General features: G+C 36.8%; 1 protein-coding gene across 2 annotated transcripts in view; it reads right to left on the reverse strand.

Annotated features, from left to right (window-relative positions):
• Positions 1-119: 119 nt before the first annotated feature.
• The window catches only part of LOC111452801 (RNA polymerase II C-terminal domain phosphatase-like 4), a 13,753-nt gene continuing 2,018 nt past the window's right edge, over positions 120-11,854 (reverse strand). Inside the window, exons 4-12 of one of the 2 annotated variants that reach the window (XR_002712165.1) lie at positions 8,320-8,462; positions 7,629-7,705; positions 6,264-6,379; positions 4,802-4,982; positions 2,322-2,611; positions 1,742-1,927; positions 1,622-1,660; positions 261-685; positions 120-230 (exon numbers count right to left, since the gene is read on the reverse strand). Coding sequence is in view for 1 of the 2 variants with exons in the window: in XM_023093698.1 (XP_022949466.1) it covers positions 374-685; positions 1,622-1,660; positions 1,742-1,927; positions 2,322-2,611; positions 4,802-4,982; positions 6,264-6,379; positions 7,629-7,705; positions 8,320-8,462 (1,344 nt within the window). In the remaining variant the exon portion in view is untranslated. Of the gene's footprint in view, positions 686-1,621; positions 1,661-1,741; positions 1,928-2,321; positions 2,612-4,801; positions 4,983-6,263; positions 6,380-7,628; positions 7,706-8,319; positions 8,463-11,854 lie in introns of both variants that reach the window. The other variant, XM_023093698.1, reaches the window with a different exon arrangement.

The following is an 11,854-nucleotide window of genomic DNA, read 5'->3' on the forward strand; positions in this document are numbered from 1 at the left end:
AAGAGACCAAAAAAAAAAAAAAAAAAAACATAAAAACTAAATTAATAATAAAAAACAGAGAAAAAAATTGCATAATACAAACAATTTAACAAAATATAATTTTAGTATATTGGTGTCTATTTAGCTCATAAATTTTATCCTATAATTATAAACCAACTCAAAATGGTTGGCCAAAATTAGAACACCATGTATCTAAACATCTATACAAACAGAGCTCGGCTTTCAATCAACGCTTTAAGTGCATTTTAGGGGGGTGCTTTAAAAAGTGAGACGCTGACCTGAGAAGGTGAATTCAAGGGAACACTACCAGCACAGCCAACAAATGCAAGCTCCAATTAAGAGGAATGTGGGACTCCTGCAACGAGAGAAACTGTCATTGTTTCTTGGTGTGCTCGACCAGGAACTTTTCCTCCGCTTCTCGTTTCCAGAAGTAGTTTGATGCTTCTATCCACTGTGGATGAACCAGAAACTTCTGCTCCTTCACCGCCCAACGCGACTTCTCCATTCCAGCATCTGTTGAGACTATATGTGTCACAGATGCGTCGAGTTCAGTTGAGCATGTGCCTCCCAACTGCTCAACCATTTTCCAGAGGTGATGGTTGTCAGCCTGAAATTTGGTAGGAAACACTCGGCTGAAGACAACCTTGCATCCCTCCAGGACTTTGCTCCGAACAGTCTTTAATACCTGTTGAATTGAAGACAATATTATGTCCATGACATAAATGTAAAAATATTCTCGATGCTCATTTCCTTCTCATGTGAATTGACGAATCTATTTGATATTTTTCTAAATTTACGAATCTATTAAACATAAAATTTGAAACTTGTTTTGGGTCTAATAAATAAATTTTGAAATAGGCAAATAGGTTAAGCACTTGGTAGATGGTTTAGGAATTACTAGACATAATAAAAAGTTCAGAGACTTGTTACAAAATTGAAAGTTCAGGTGTAACGGCCTAAGCCCACCACTAGCAGATATTGTCCGTTTTGGGCTTTCCCTTTCAGGCTTCCCCCTTAAGGTTTTTAAAACGCGTCAGCTAGGAAGAGGCTTCCACACCCTTATAAAGGATGTTTTGTTCTCCTCTCCAATCGATGTGGGATCTCACAATCCACCCTCCTTCTAGGCCCAGCGTTGGCAGTCGTTCCCTTCTTCAATCAATGTGGGATCCCCCAACTCCTTCAGGGCCTACCGTTCTGGCTGGCACACCGCCTTGTGTCCACACCCCATCAGGGCTCAGCCTCCTCGTTAGCACATCGCCCGGTGTCTAGCTTTGATACCATTTGTAACAGCTCAAGCCCACCGCTAGCAGATATTGTCCTCTTTGAGCTTTTCCCTTCGGGTTTCCCCTCAAGGTTTTAAAACGCGTCTGCTAGGGAGAGGTTTCCACACCCTTATAAAGGATGCTTTGTTCTCCTCCCCAATTGACGTGGGATCTCACATTAGGAATCTGTTAGACCTAAAACTTGATACTTCAACCATGTTTATCTGTGAACTAACAATAAAAATGTCATATTTCAATTTGATCGAGTAAAAGATAGAAATGTAGGAATGAACGAGAAATTCCAGCCATCACAAGAAGCACAATAGATCTCTAAACTTTTAGAGGAAACAAACTTTTACCTGCCTCACATCTCTGTCGACCAAATCTTCAGAGAGTTCCTGCAGAAGAAATCCTTACAGTGAGATTGAGGCAAAAAGATCGAAAACAAAAATGTAAGAATAGATAGGTAAAGGGAATACATTAAAGAATATATTATGAACTTGCTTGAGAACTTTGAGAATGGTCGCCAGTGCCCCATCAGTTTCACTCTCGTCACTCTTCAACTCAGATAGAGATTTACAGTTGAACCCAAATTGGTGACAACTTGAAGCAAAAAAATGATATCTCTCCATCAATATCAAGTTTTCTTTATGCTTTGTCCAGGCCTATCATAACAATTGACAATGTTTAGCTCCATATTTATGAGTAGGTAGTTCAGCAACCCAAAGATGACGAAATCAATGTTCCAAGCTCCGTAAAAGGTACCCCAATTCAACATCAATATCTAAGACAGAATCACAAAGAACAGAAAACCAGGATTATGAGATTTTTGCTTGAGGAACTAAGACAATATCACTAAGTAAGCATTTACAAGAAATCCCATTACAAGATTCTATTTAAGTATAGTATTTTCGTATTTTTTTATTAGGATGTTAAATTTATCGGGCCCTTTCAATGTATGAAGGGAATCCCACGGTCACATACTCGTTCAGTGATGATAAATAGGCAGGACCAACAGATCAACCGTATAAAAATATAGCTAATTCTAGATACACTTACATTTTCAGTATCATCGAGGATCAGAACAGCACTTTCATGACCCAGCACCACATCAAGACCCTTTTGATGTTTTTGAGTGCCATCATCCCGAGAAATAACTTTAGAACTAAAATACTCCCTCTTGGGGTCCAACAACTTTGCCATTTCATATGCATATGCTCGTTCCCCCATAGTGTATATATACATCTCAAATAATTGACTAGCTTCTTTCAAAAATGTATGGACAAATGGCCTCAATTTTGTCATGGTATGCACGGAATGCAAAAGGAAAAGGCTGCCTTTCGTGACATCTATCCGAAGTTTTATCACATAGCATAAAAGATAAATGGAGTAACCAACATCAGAAATTTGTAGGAATGTTAGACGATTAAGCCAACTTTATAAAATTAATTACAAGACATTATATAAGAAATCAAGCTTAAATAAAATAAGCACTATTTCAAAGTTATGACAATCAATGATTTAAAAAATTAAATCAATAAATAATAAAACTGTGTTGTTTGCTTTCATGGTAATAGGGACCAGGGAAAAAATTGTTAATTGAAAGTACGAAGGCTTGAGATGCACATTACAAAATTAAGAAAATTATGTCAGCCTCCTCATCTTAAAATAGGCCATTGAAACCCAACTCTCAACAGATCTCTCAGAAACTTCTCTAAGTCAGAGTAGAAAGATGCAGAGATAGCCTCATGAGTCATGCCTAAGAGTTCTTATACTGATTGATTCAATCAGTTATTGTTATTATTATTGTTATTATTATTGTTATTGTTGTTATTAATATTATTAATATTATTCATGAAAAACCAAATTTTATTGAGGAAACAAAAAAAAAAGGAGAAATGAAGTCCAAGGAGAATCATAGAACTTGCAAGGGGCCAAACATCACTCGATCCCCTTCCAAACATCAATTTTAGTTTTTAATTAAACAGAGAAATGAGTAGCACAAGAATGCAATAAACTGACCCAAGCTCGAATTTGTTAGACCTCCAATTACCTTACCTTGGTGATTAGAACATTCAGTTAAACCGTTTTATTTGTATTTAAATTTGAATAGGAAGTTAGAAAGGTGGTTGTAATTTCCCAAGGCAATTATGAGATTCTAAATGAGAGCGATCCTGAGTAAAGGACAGGTACATGAATGAACCAAGACCACATCCGAATGAGAGCGATTCTAAGGATAGGACGACTAAGAAAGACTTAAAATAATTGAAAGTCACTACCTGAGAACAAAACATGCTAGAACTCGTGTTGGTCTATGGAGATAGTTTCCACACTTAAGAAGCAAGGAGTAGGCCATATGACTACGTCGCAGAGGATGTAGGGGAATGCTGGGGCCATCAGATGCCAAATCTAAATTTCAAATCCTAGACAAGGATGGTCACAAAATAAAGTTCCACTTACAATAGTTTGAACCATGGTTTCATTATTAATGTTTAACTTGCACTAAATGAACTTTGATGGACACTTGGAGTTTTCCCAATGCAACTTGACTTCAACTTTGACACGACTTTACTTCATTTAATATAACTTTAGTTTAACTTCGGTTTGTCATAAATGAAGCCGAGTCCATTTAATGCAACTTTATTTTGTTTTAAACTTGGACACAAACACAGTACACTTTCAGCATCTTCTTTGAAATCTATGTGACATGAGAAAGACTCTTCAGCTCGTACCAAATGGGTTTTATCCCCTGCGGTTTGTTGTCTATGCTATAGTGAGGAGATTTTGAACCACCTCTTTCTTAATTGTCCTTTTGCATATAAAGGGTGGTGTTTGTTTTAAATAGCATGTGGTTGGATATTTGCCTCCCTAGTAAGGCGGATGAGTGGATGACAGACAAGTTGGAACCTCAAAGGCAAGGTCCTTCGAAATTGTGCAGTTACAACTCTCGTTTGGCTTACTTATTTGGAAAGAATGAAACCGATGAATATTTGAAGATAAGTCTGTTTCTTTTCGTTCTTTTGCGATAATGTACATCATTTAGCTTCTTGGTGGCGTTCAGACCATACCAAATTATTGTGTAATTATAGCCACCTTTTGATCATGACAGATTAGAGGGCATTTCTTCTCTTTTGGGGAGGTTACCTCTACCCCTTCCTTTTGGGTGTAACTTCTTCTCTTTGGTATTTATTTGTATCTGCATTTCTTACAAGAACAACAACAAAAAAACAAAACAAACAAAAAATTATTATTAAACTATGTGCTCCAAATTTGTCCATGCCGAACTTAAAAGTTTTAATTTTAAATAAAAGAAGACTGTTTGCTAACCTACAACTGTAACTGCTCAAGGTGCTAATAATTTAAGAAAGAAAGTACAAAAGCTCGGGACTTGGGGAATATACTGAGATGTTTCTTATTAAAACAAACAAAAGAAAAGAGCAGGGGTGACAGCAAAATCACTATGGTAAAGAAACAAAAGTAAAAACAATATGAAGTTACTTTAGAAAATAAAACTATGCACAGATGAGAGGACAGTGTACCTTCTAGCGAATCCGTTTGATTCCTTAAATAATCCTCTTCAGGTGTCAAATGCCCCAGCTGAGTTGAATTTAACAGTGTGTGATCTAGATCAAGAACCAGGATAAGCTTTTTATGCTGCAACAAGTTCTTCATGTCTATGTTACGAAGCCGGTTAATTTCATCATTATTAAGCCTGAGTCCCTACAAGATTCTCAGAAGGGTCATATAGTTAGCACATAGTTTGATCCACTGGCAATTACAAGTTATTATTACTTCTCCAGTCATAGTAAATTAAACTCCATAGGTTTCAATTTTTTCAACAGTGAATGAATGTAACTGAAGTTAAAATAATATCAACAGAACATCTCAAACTACATAGGAAAATTCACCGCTTGCTTCTTTTAAAAAAGAAACTGACAATATATTGATCAAAGAGGCATATACAAACGAAGGGGAATGAGATATCCCCACAAAGCCAAAGGGTCACGGGATCATTTCACTATCTTCCAGCAGAAAGTTGATCAAACAGGATTGAGGGTTCCATTAACTGGAAATCGTGTAAAGGAAAATACAAAACTTACGTAGTATCTGAATGTCTCAGACAGACTATAAAGCGGAGTCACAAATATAAGGTTGGATGGTTGAAAGGTGGAAATGAAACAAATTATTTCCTTGATTTATGTCCCACGGAGGGAAATGTCTAACATACAAACATGTATGCCAGAACCATAGCTGAACAAAAAGGGAATAGTAAATCTGCGTAACCAGACAGATTCTCAAGAGTTGTAAAAATCAATGAACTCGAACAAGATAAAAATATTGGACAATCATAAAAAGATATCCTTAAGCTCCAGTTATTTTTGGTCCCTCATCATGTTCTATATTTCCCTCAATGGAACATACATCCATGACCCACAGTGACTGCAATACATAAAATCATTGCCATGGTTCCAAAACAAACGCTATATAGCACAAGTTCAGGAAATCAACAAGCCCTTCATGAAAGGTAGACAAAAACTTGAAGCAATCCCAATAGGCTATAGCAAATGAGGCAGTAGAGGAGGAGATAACAAAAAGTAAGCAAGGGTGGATTTTCAAAATAGACCTTGATAAAGCTACAAAACAATGGATTGTAGATTTTGAATAGTGTTCTTAAGAAAGGGTTTTTTTCAATGATGGAGAAGATGGATGAGTTTTGTATTATCAGCACAGCCCTTTTTTTTCTGTTCATAATGCAAAACCAAAAGGAAAATTTGCCCTGGAGAAGATGGCTGAGTTATATATTTATCAGTACAGCTCTTTTTTCCTGTTCATAATGCAAAACCACAAATAAAATTAAAAGCTTGACATCATTTCTCATTTCTCATTCCTCTTCTAAATGGATCCCATTTTGTAAACTAGCCTTCTGAGTTCCTTCCAGCCATTCTATACATGGTAACAAAGAATAGAAGATAATTATGCATCCAAATAAAGAAATTATACCTTATGTATATACCCAAATGTCACGCCAGATTCCTCATCCAACCTCTGCCCACAGATGATACACATGTTTCCAAACGAACCAGGATGACTGCATAATTGCTGCTTTGATAATACTTCTGCATTGATTGTTGTTTTCAAAATAGCAGAATTCAGAAAATAGAGAGAAAAGAAAACAATGCAGAGATACAAGGGAACAAATACTCATGAAGGCTTTTATATCTCAAGTTAATAAGTTATAATTACATGGAATTGAATGGGACACGATAGTAGAGGAAGAAAGGAGCCAAAACAAGGGATATATGGTGAGCAGAGGACTGATGGGCTGAAATAGTTCATGAATTCAGATACTGCGAAATTGATGCATACCATTTAGCATCCCTGTTATTCCTAGTTCTCGAATAACCAAGAATCTAAAATGACTATTTTCATTTAGACCAAAGATCATTCACCGCTACCATATGGAAGAATAACTCCCATCCTATGTTAAGATAAAGCCAGAGGAAGTACTCAAGGCCCATTTTCTTACAATCCAGTCAGGCACCACTCCTAAAATCAGAAATATCTAACTTGGAGGCACCCGAATAGGTCCCATTTTCTCTTTAATGTGTAGTGAAGTTTGATGTCTGACGAAATTGGATTTTTATTAAAGGTAACAAAGTTAAATTTTTACGTGTCTAGAAAAGACAGTGTGCCTCTGAATCTATGTATTCTAAGAATGTGGTTGGCAATATGCTGAACTCCTGGGAATGAGGGGTTTATCCAATGAAAGCGGATGCTGATCACTTAATCAAAATTCCGTACATGATAAAGAGTAAATAGACTAACTCAGGCACCTCCAAGTTAGATTTTTCTGATTAGTGGCGCCCAGACTGGGGCTGAGTACTTTTTTATGTGATTACGCTTCTAGTTACAGGGATGTAGGTTTCTTTCCCCTCGCTTTCAATTTTATATTTTATATGGAATACTTCCTTACCCGAAAATACTAATAAGTTGGTATTTATAGATATATAGATCATTTGGAGCCAACATGATATGGTTTTTAGAGAAGCTCATACAATTCAAATAAAAGAGGGATAAAGAAAGGTGACAAACTTCCAATCAGATTCAAATACAAGAAGGGAAGAGAAGGCAACCACCAAAAACACAATATGCGACAGAAGAGTCCGAAGGGAAAAGCTCTACAAATATAGAGAGAGGATGGGGAAAAGGGACTGATTCAACAAGTACATCATATACATAGTTGTCTAAGAAGTGAGGAAGTGGTTAAGTATAGTACAGGTGGCAGCAAAAATTAGCTACATTGAAAGTAAAGAGTAGAGACAGTAAAAGAGGCACAACAAAAGGAGTAGGAACAGTTCAATTTACCTGAACTATGCTCTTCAACTCCATACAGAATATCCTCCCCTGAGTTTTCCAGCTTCTCCACCTTGTGACGTTTTATCCTAAAAAAATAAATGAATTGAATGAAAAAAAAAAAATCACATGTTAACTTTTGATAAAATAAAGATAAATTACCGCAATTTAGTTATATCATATATGGTTCTAACTTATAACAAATCCTAGAAACCCTCGTTATTATGTATAGAAATGATAGTCGCCACTTGCCGCAACTCAATGTTGGTATTCATGCAAAAGGAGAAGAATACATTCTTCTTCTTCTTGTAACTTGGTTTCTTAAAATTTCTACTTAAAAAAACCAAGTTTGAAATTCGAAGCTTAAAATCTTTAAATTGTTATAGACTAGCACAAGAAAGCCAGATGGGAAATCTGTAATGTTAAACCAATCCTTATGAAAGACCGTCCAGAAATTAAAAACAGAAACCCATTACTCTTAAAACATAATAACTCCTATTTTCCTATTTTTCACCATATGAGGATTTAAAAGAGAACCAGACAACCTATAAAACACTTCCCATTTGAACTCAACATTAAAGTATTGAACACATTAGATTAACCAAAAACTATAATTCCAAAAAAACACTAAACCAGTGTCTTCAGATATTATTAACTTCAAAGATCAATGGAAATTTATTAATTTCAAAAAAACTAGAAGTACCTCTCAGTTTCAACATTATTATGACCCTCAGCCTTTTCATTCGGCGATGAGTCAGAGGAATGAGAATCCAGAGCTACATCAAGAAATGCAGCAAAATCGTCACTGCTCGATGAATGAGCCAGAGAATTAGTCACAAGGCTCATCTGAAATATCCACCAAGAAAAAAAAAAACCCTTAGGAGATTGTAGCATAAATATGCAAATCCAAGAATAGAAAACATTAGGGAAAATTCAGAAAGGAAACAACCCAAACAAAATACATTATGCATGTAGTTTTATGTATCATTTATAAGTGGAAAGAAAAATACAAAATAAATAGCTCCTTCATGTGTAAAGAAGATGGACGAAGACAGAAGAATTCTACGATAACATCATCTTCATCTCCCAAAATAAGCTGACTTTAGTTAGTAGGTTACGGTACTTATTATTTTTAATCATTTCCAATAAATTTGTGCATACCTCGACTAATTTCACAAAGCAACCACCGAAGCCTAGAACATTCGGGGTTCAAAAATCATAAAATATATAAAACTCTACATAAATTTCTACCATAAACTTATAACCTCAAACGAAACTGAAACATACTACTCCATCCAGCCTTCTCTTTCACGCATGAACTGTTATTATTGGTGGCATGCATTAATACAGTTACTAACGAGTGTTTTACTTGGGGTTAAATTAAACATTTTGCATTCTCACAAAACTTATATTATGTTACAAGGACATGAATTAGGAAGAAGATTTTAGACTCTTTTCCTTTTTGGATTTTTTCTTGAGTTGGGAAGACTCTTCACATGCGCTAACTTGAAATTTAATAGACCAGAAATTCATCCTCTGTCATCTTCAAGCTGAAAGAAAAGAGAAAATATTCAAAATCAAAAGATGAAGGAATTGCTTAACATAAAATGCACCATAACCATTTGGCTAACAAAGACCCACTACAACACCTCAGCTTACCAATGCCTAAACCCCCTAGCTCCCTGACCTTGACACCACCTCCCACCTAACCAAATGAAACCCACCTCCTTCCTCCACGTCCTCCCATAAAAAGCCCCTCATCATCTTCTCCAACTTATTGCACACTGCAACAGGGACCTTAAAAACAGAAAGGAAGTAGATAAGGATGCCACTCATGACAGATTGAATCAGAGTAAGTCACCCCCATAGGAAAGAATGCCTTATTCCAAGAGGCCAACGTATGATCGTTTCCCTCTTGTTCTGAGTTTGTGCTCGTTTAAATGGGCCCCACAATTTTAGAATATTTGGCTTGAAGCTCCAAATTTCAAGGAAAAGGTGGAGAGTTGGTAAGCTGAACAAAATCTGAATAGTTGGGTGGTTATAAGTTTATGGAGAAGCTTAAAGGGTTGAGGTCTTGTTTAGTGGCATGGAACAAAGAAACCTTAGGGAATGTGATATGAAAAGTAGAACTTCATTGCTTAGATTGCTCAAATTGATAATAAGGAGGAACAAGGAAGGATGTCCCCAAAGCAAAAAAAAAATGGTAGAGTTAGACTGAAAGCGGTCCCTGCCGAATTTAAATGAGGAACATATCCAGAACCAAAAGATGCAAAATTAGATGGTTAAATGAGGGGCATGAAAACACTCCCTTTTATCACAAATGGGTTTCATCTTGGCGGAATAGAGCCTTTACCTCTGCCCTCGAAAGTGACTTGGAAGACTTCTAGCTATGGATAGAGAAATAGAAGATGAGCTTATTGACTTCAACTAGAAGTTATATACAGCAGATAATGGTCTTCGGTTTATGATGGACAGCATACTTGGGCTCTGCTAGATGATCATAGAAGCTCAAGGCTAGAAAGACCTTTTGAAGAGGATAAATTTTCAAAGCTGTCAAAGACTTGGGCAGCCTCAAATCCCCTGGCCCTCATGGGATGATTGGAGAGTTTTATGAAAAGTTTTGGAACATTTCGACACTACCCAAGAATTTTTTTCAAACTCATGTCATCAATAGGTGCACAAATGAAACCTATGTTTGCTTAATCCCCAAGAAGAAGAAACTCTCAGAGACAATTATTTTTGGCCAATTAGTTTGATTTCCGCCTCGTATAAGATTATGGTTGAGAAGCTTGCTAAAAAAGTGTTGCTTTCCACAATCAGTGATTGGAACCCCTTATTCAAGAAAGGCAAATCTTGATGCTATCTTAGTGGCTTCCGAGATTGTTGAAGCCTAGAATGTGCCCAAGAAAAGTGGTTTCCACCTGAAGCTTGATCTGGAGAAAGCGTATGATAAGGTGGACGGTAGATTCCTTGTGACTTTGGAGTTGAAAGGTTTTGGATGGCTTTGGAGGAAGTGGATAAGAGGGAGTCTGAAGACCACAAACTCTTCTATTTTGATTAATGGTATACCGAGAGGAAAGTTTTCGGCTACAAGAGGTATTGTATTAGGCTGGAGATTTTCAACATTTTGTGGGTTGGTTCACGGTGAGTACGCTTCTTGGGCTTGGAGCTTTATAGTTGCTTGGAATTTGAAAAGTAAAACCAAGGTAGTTGGAAGTTGAGCCTTTAAAGCTCTTTTGCAGCAATGTGGAAGGAAAGGAATGCTTGAGCTTTTGAAGATAAGTCCTTTATGTCTTGATTTCTTTTGTAATTTGGTACAACATACAGCTTCCTGGTGGATTTCTTTACATGCAAACTTATTTGTAATTACATTTCAATGATTATAAATTATTGGAAGGCTCTCTTTGTATAGGATTTTGGGGGTCTCTCTACCCCCGACCCTTAGGTTGTTCTTGTTCTTTTGGTGGAATATATTCCCTCTTTGGTTCTTGTAATAAATAAAAAATTACCCAAGATAATGCTCTTACATCTATTAATCTTGAGGTCCAAAATCACTTCAAAGGAAAACAACCTATTCAAGTTCACAAAAGAGCATTCCTTCCCCAAACAAAAGAAGAGGGAATCATTAGCAAATTGAAGACGAAAAAGGCAAACTGACTCCCTCCCTACCTGAAAACTATCAACGCAACCCTTTTCCGTACTAGTTGACACCAACCTGTTTGAGAACATCCACAGCTAGAATGACGAGAAAGGAGAAAGGGAATCTCCTTGCCTAAGTCACCTAGTAGCCCTAGTCCCTAGGTTTTCCATTAAGAAGGATGGAGAAATTAATCTTCTTGAAACAACTCTACATCTAAGTTCTCCCTTTGAAGCCAAAGTCATTCTTTCTTACCAAGGGTCGTGTCCAAGAACTCTCAATCAACATGATCAAATGCCTTCTCAAAATCAATTTTGAAAATCATTCTTTTCCCTTCTCTATAGTCCTCAATTGCGTCATTGGCTATGAGCACTTGGTCTAGGATTTGCGCCCCAGCTACAAAAGCACCTTGAGAAATAGGGATAGTACTAGGAAGGATTTTCCTGAAACAGTTAGCTACAATGGCAATGTTCTTATAGATACTCGTGACAAGACTAATAGGTCGGAAGTCCTTGACTATAGAGACTGTCTCCTTTTCGGAACAAGACACACATCTCATCCGTAGGAAGAATCAATTACCACCCCCCCCCCCCCCCCCCCC

Source organism: Cucurbita moschata, unplaced genomic scaffold, assembly GCF_002738365.1.
Source record: "Cucurbita moschata cultivar Rifu unplaced genomic scaffold, Cmos_1.0 Cmo_Scf00014, whole genome shotgun sequence".
NCBI lineage: Eukaryota > Viridiplantae > Streptophyta > Magnoliopsida > Cucurbitales > Cucurbitaceae > Cucurbita > Cucurbita moschata.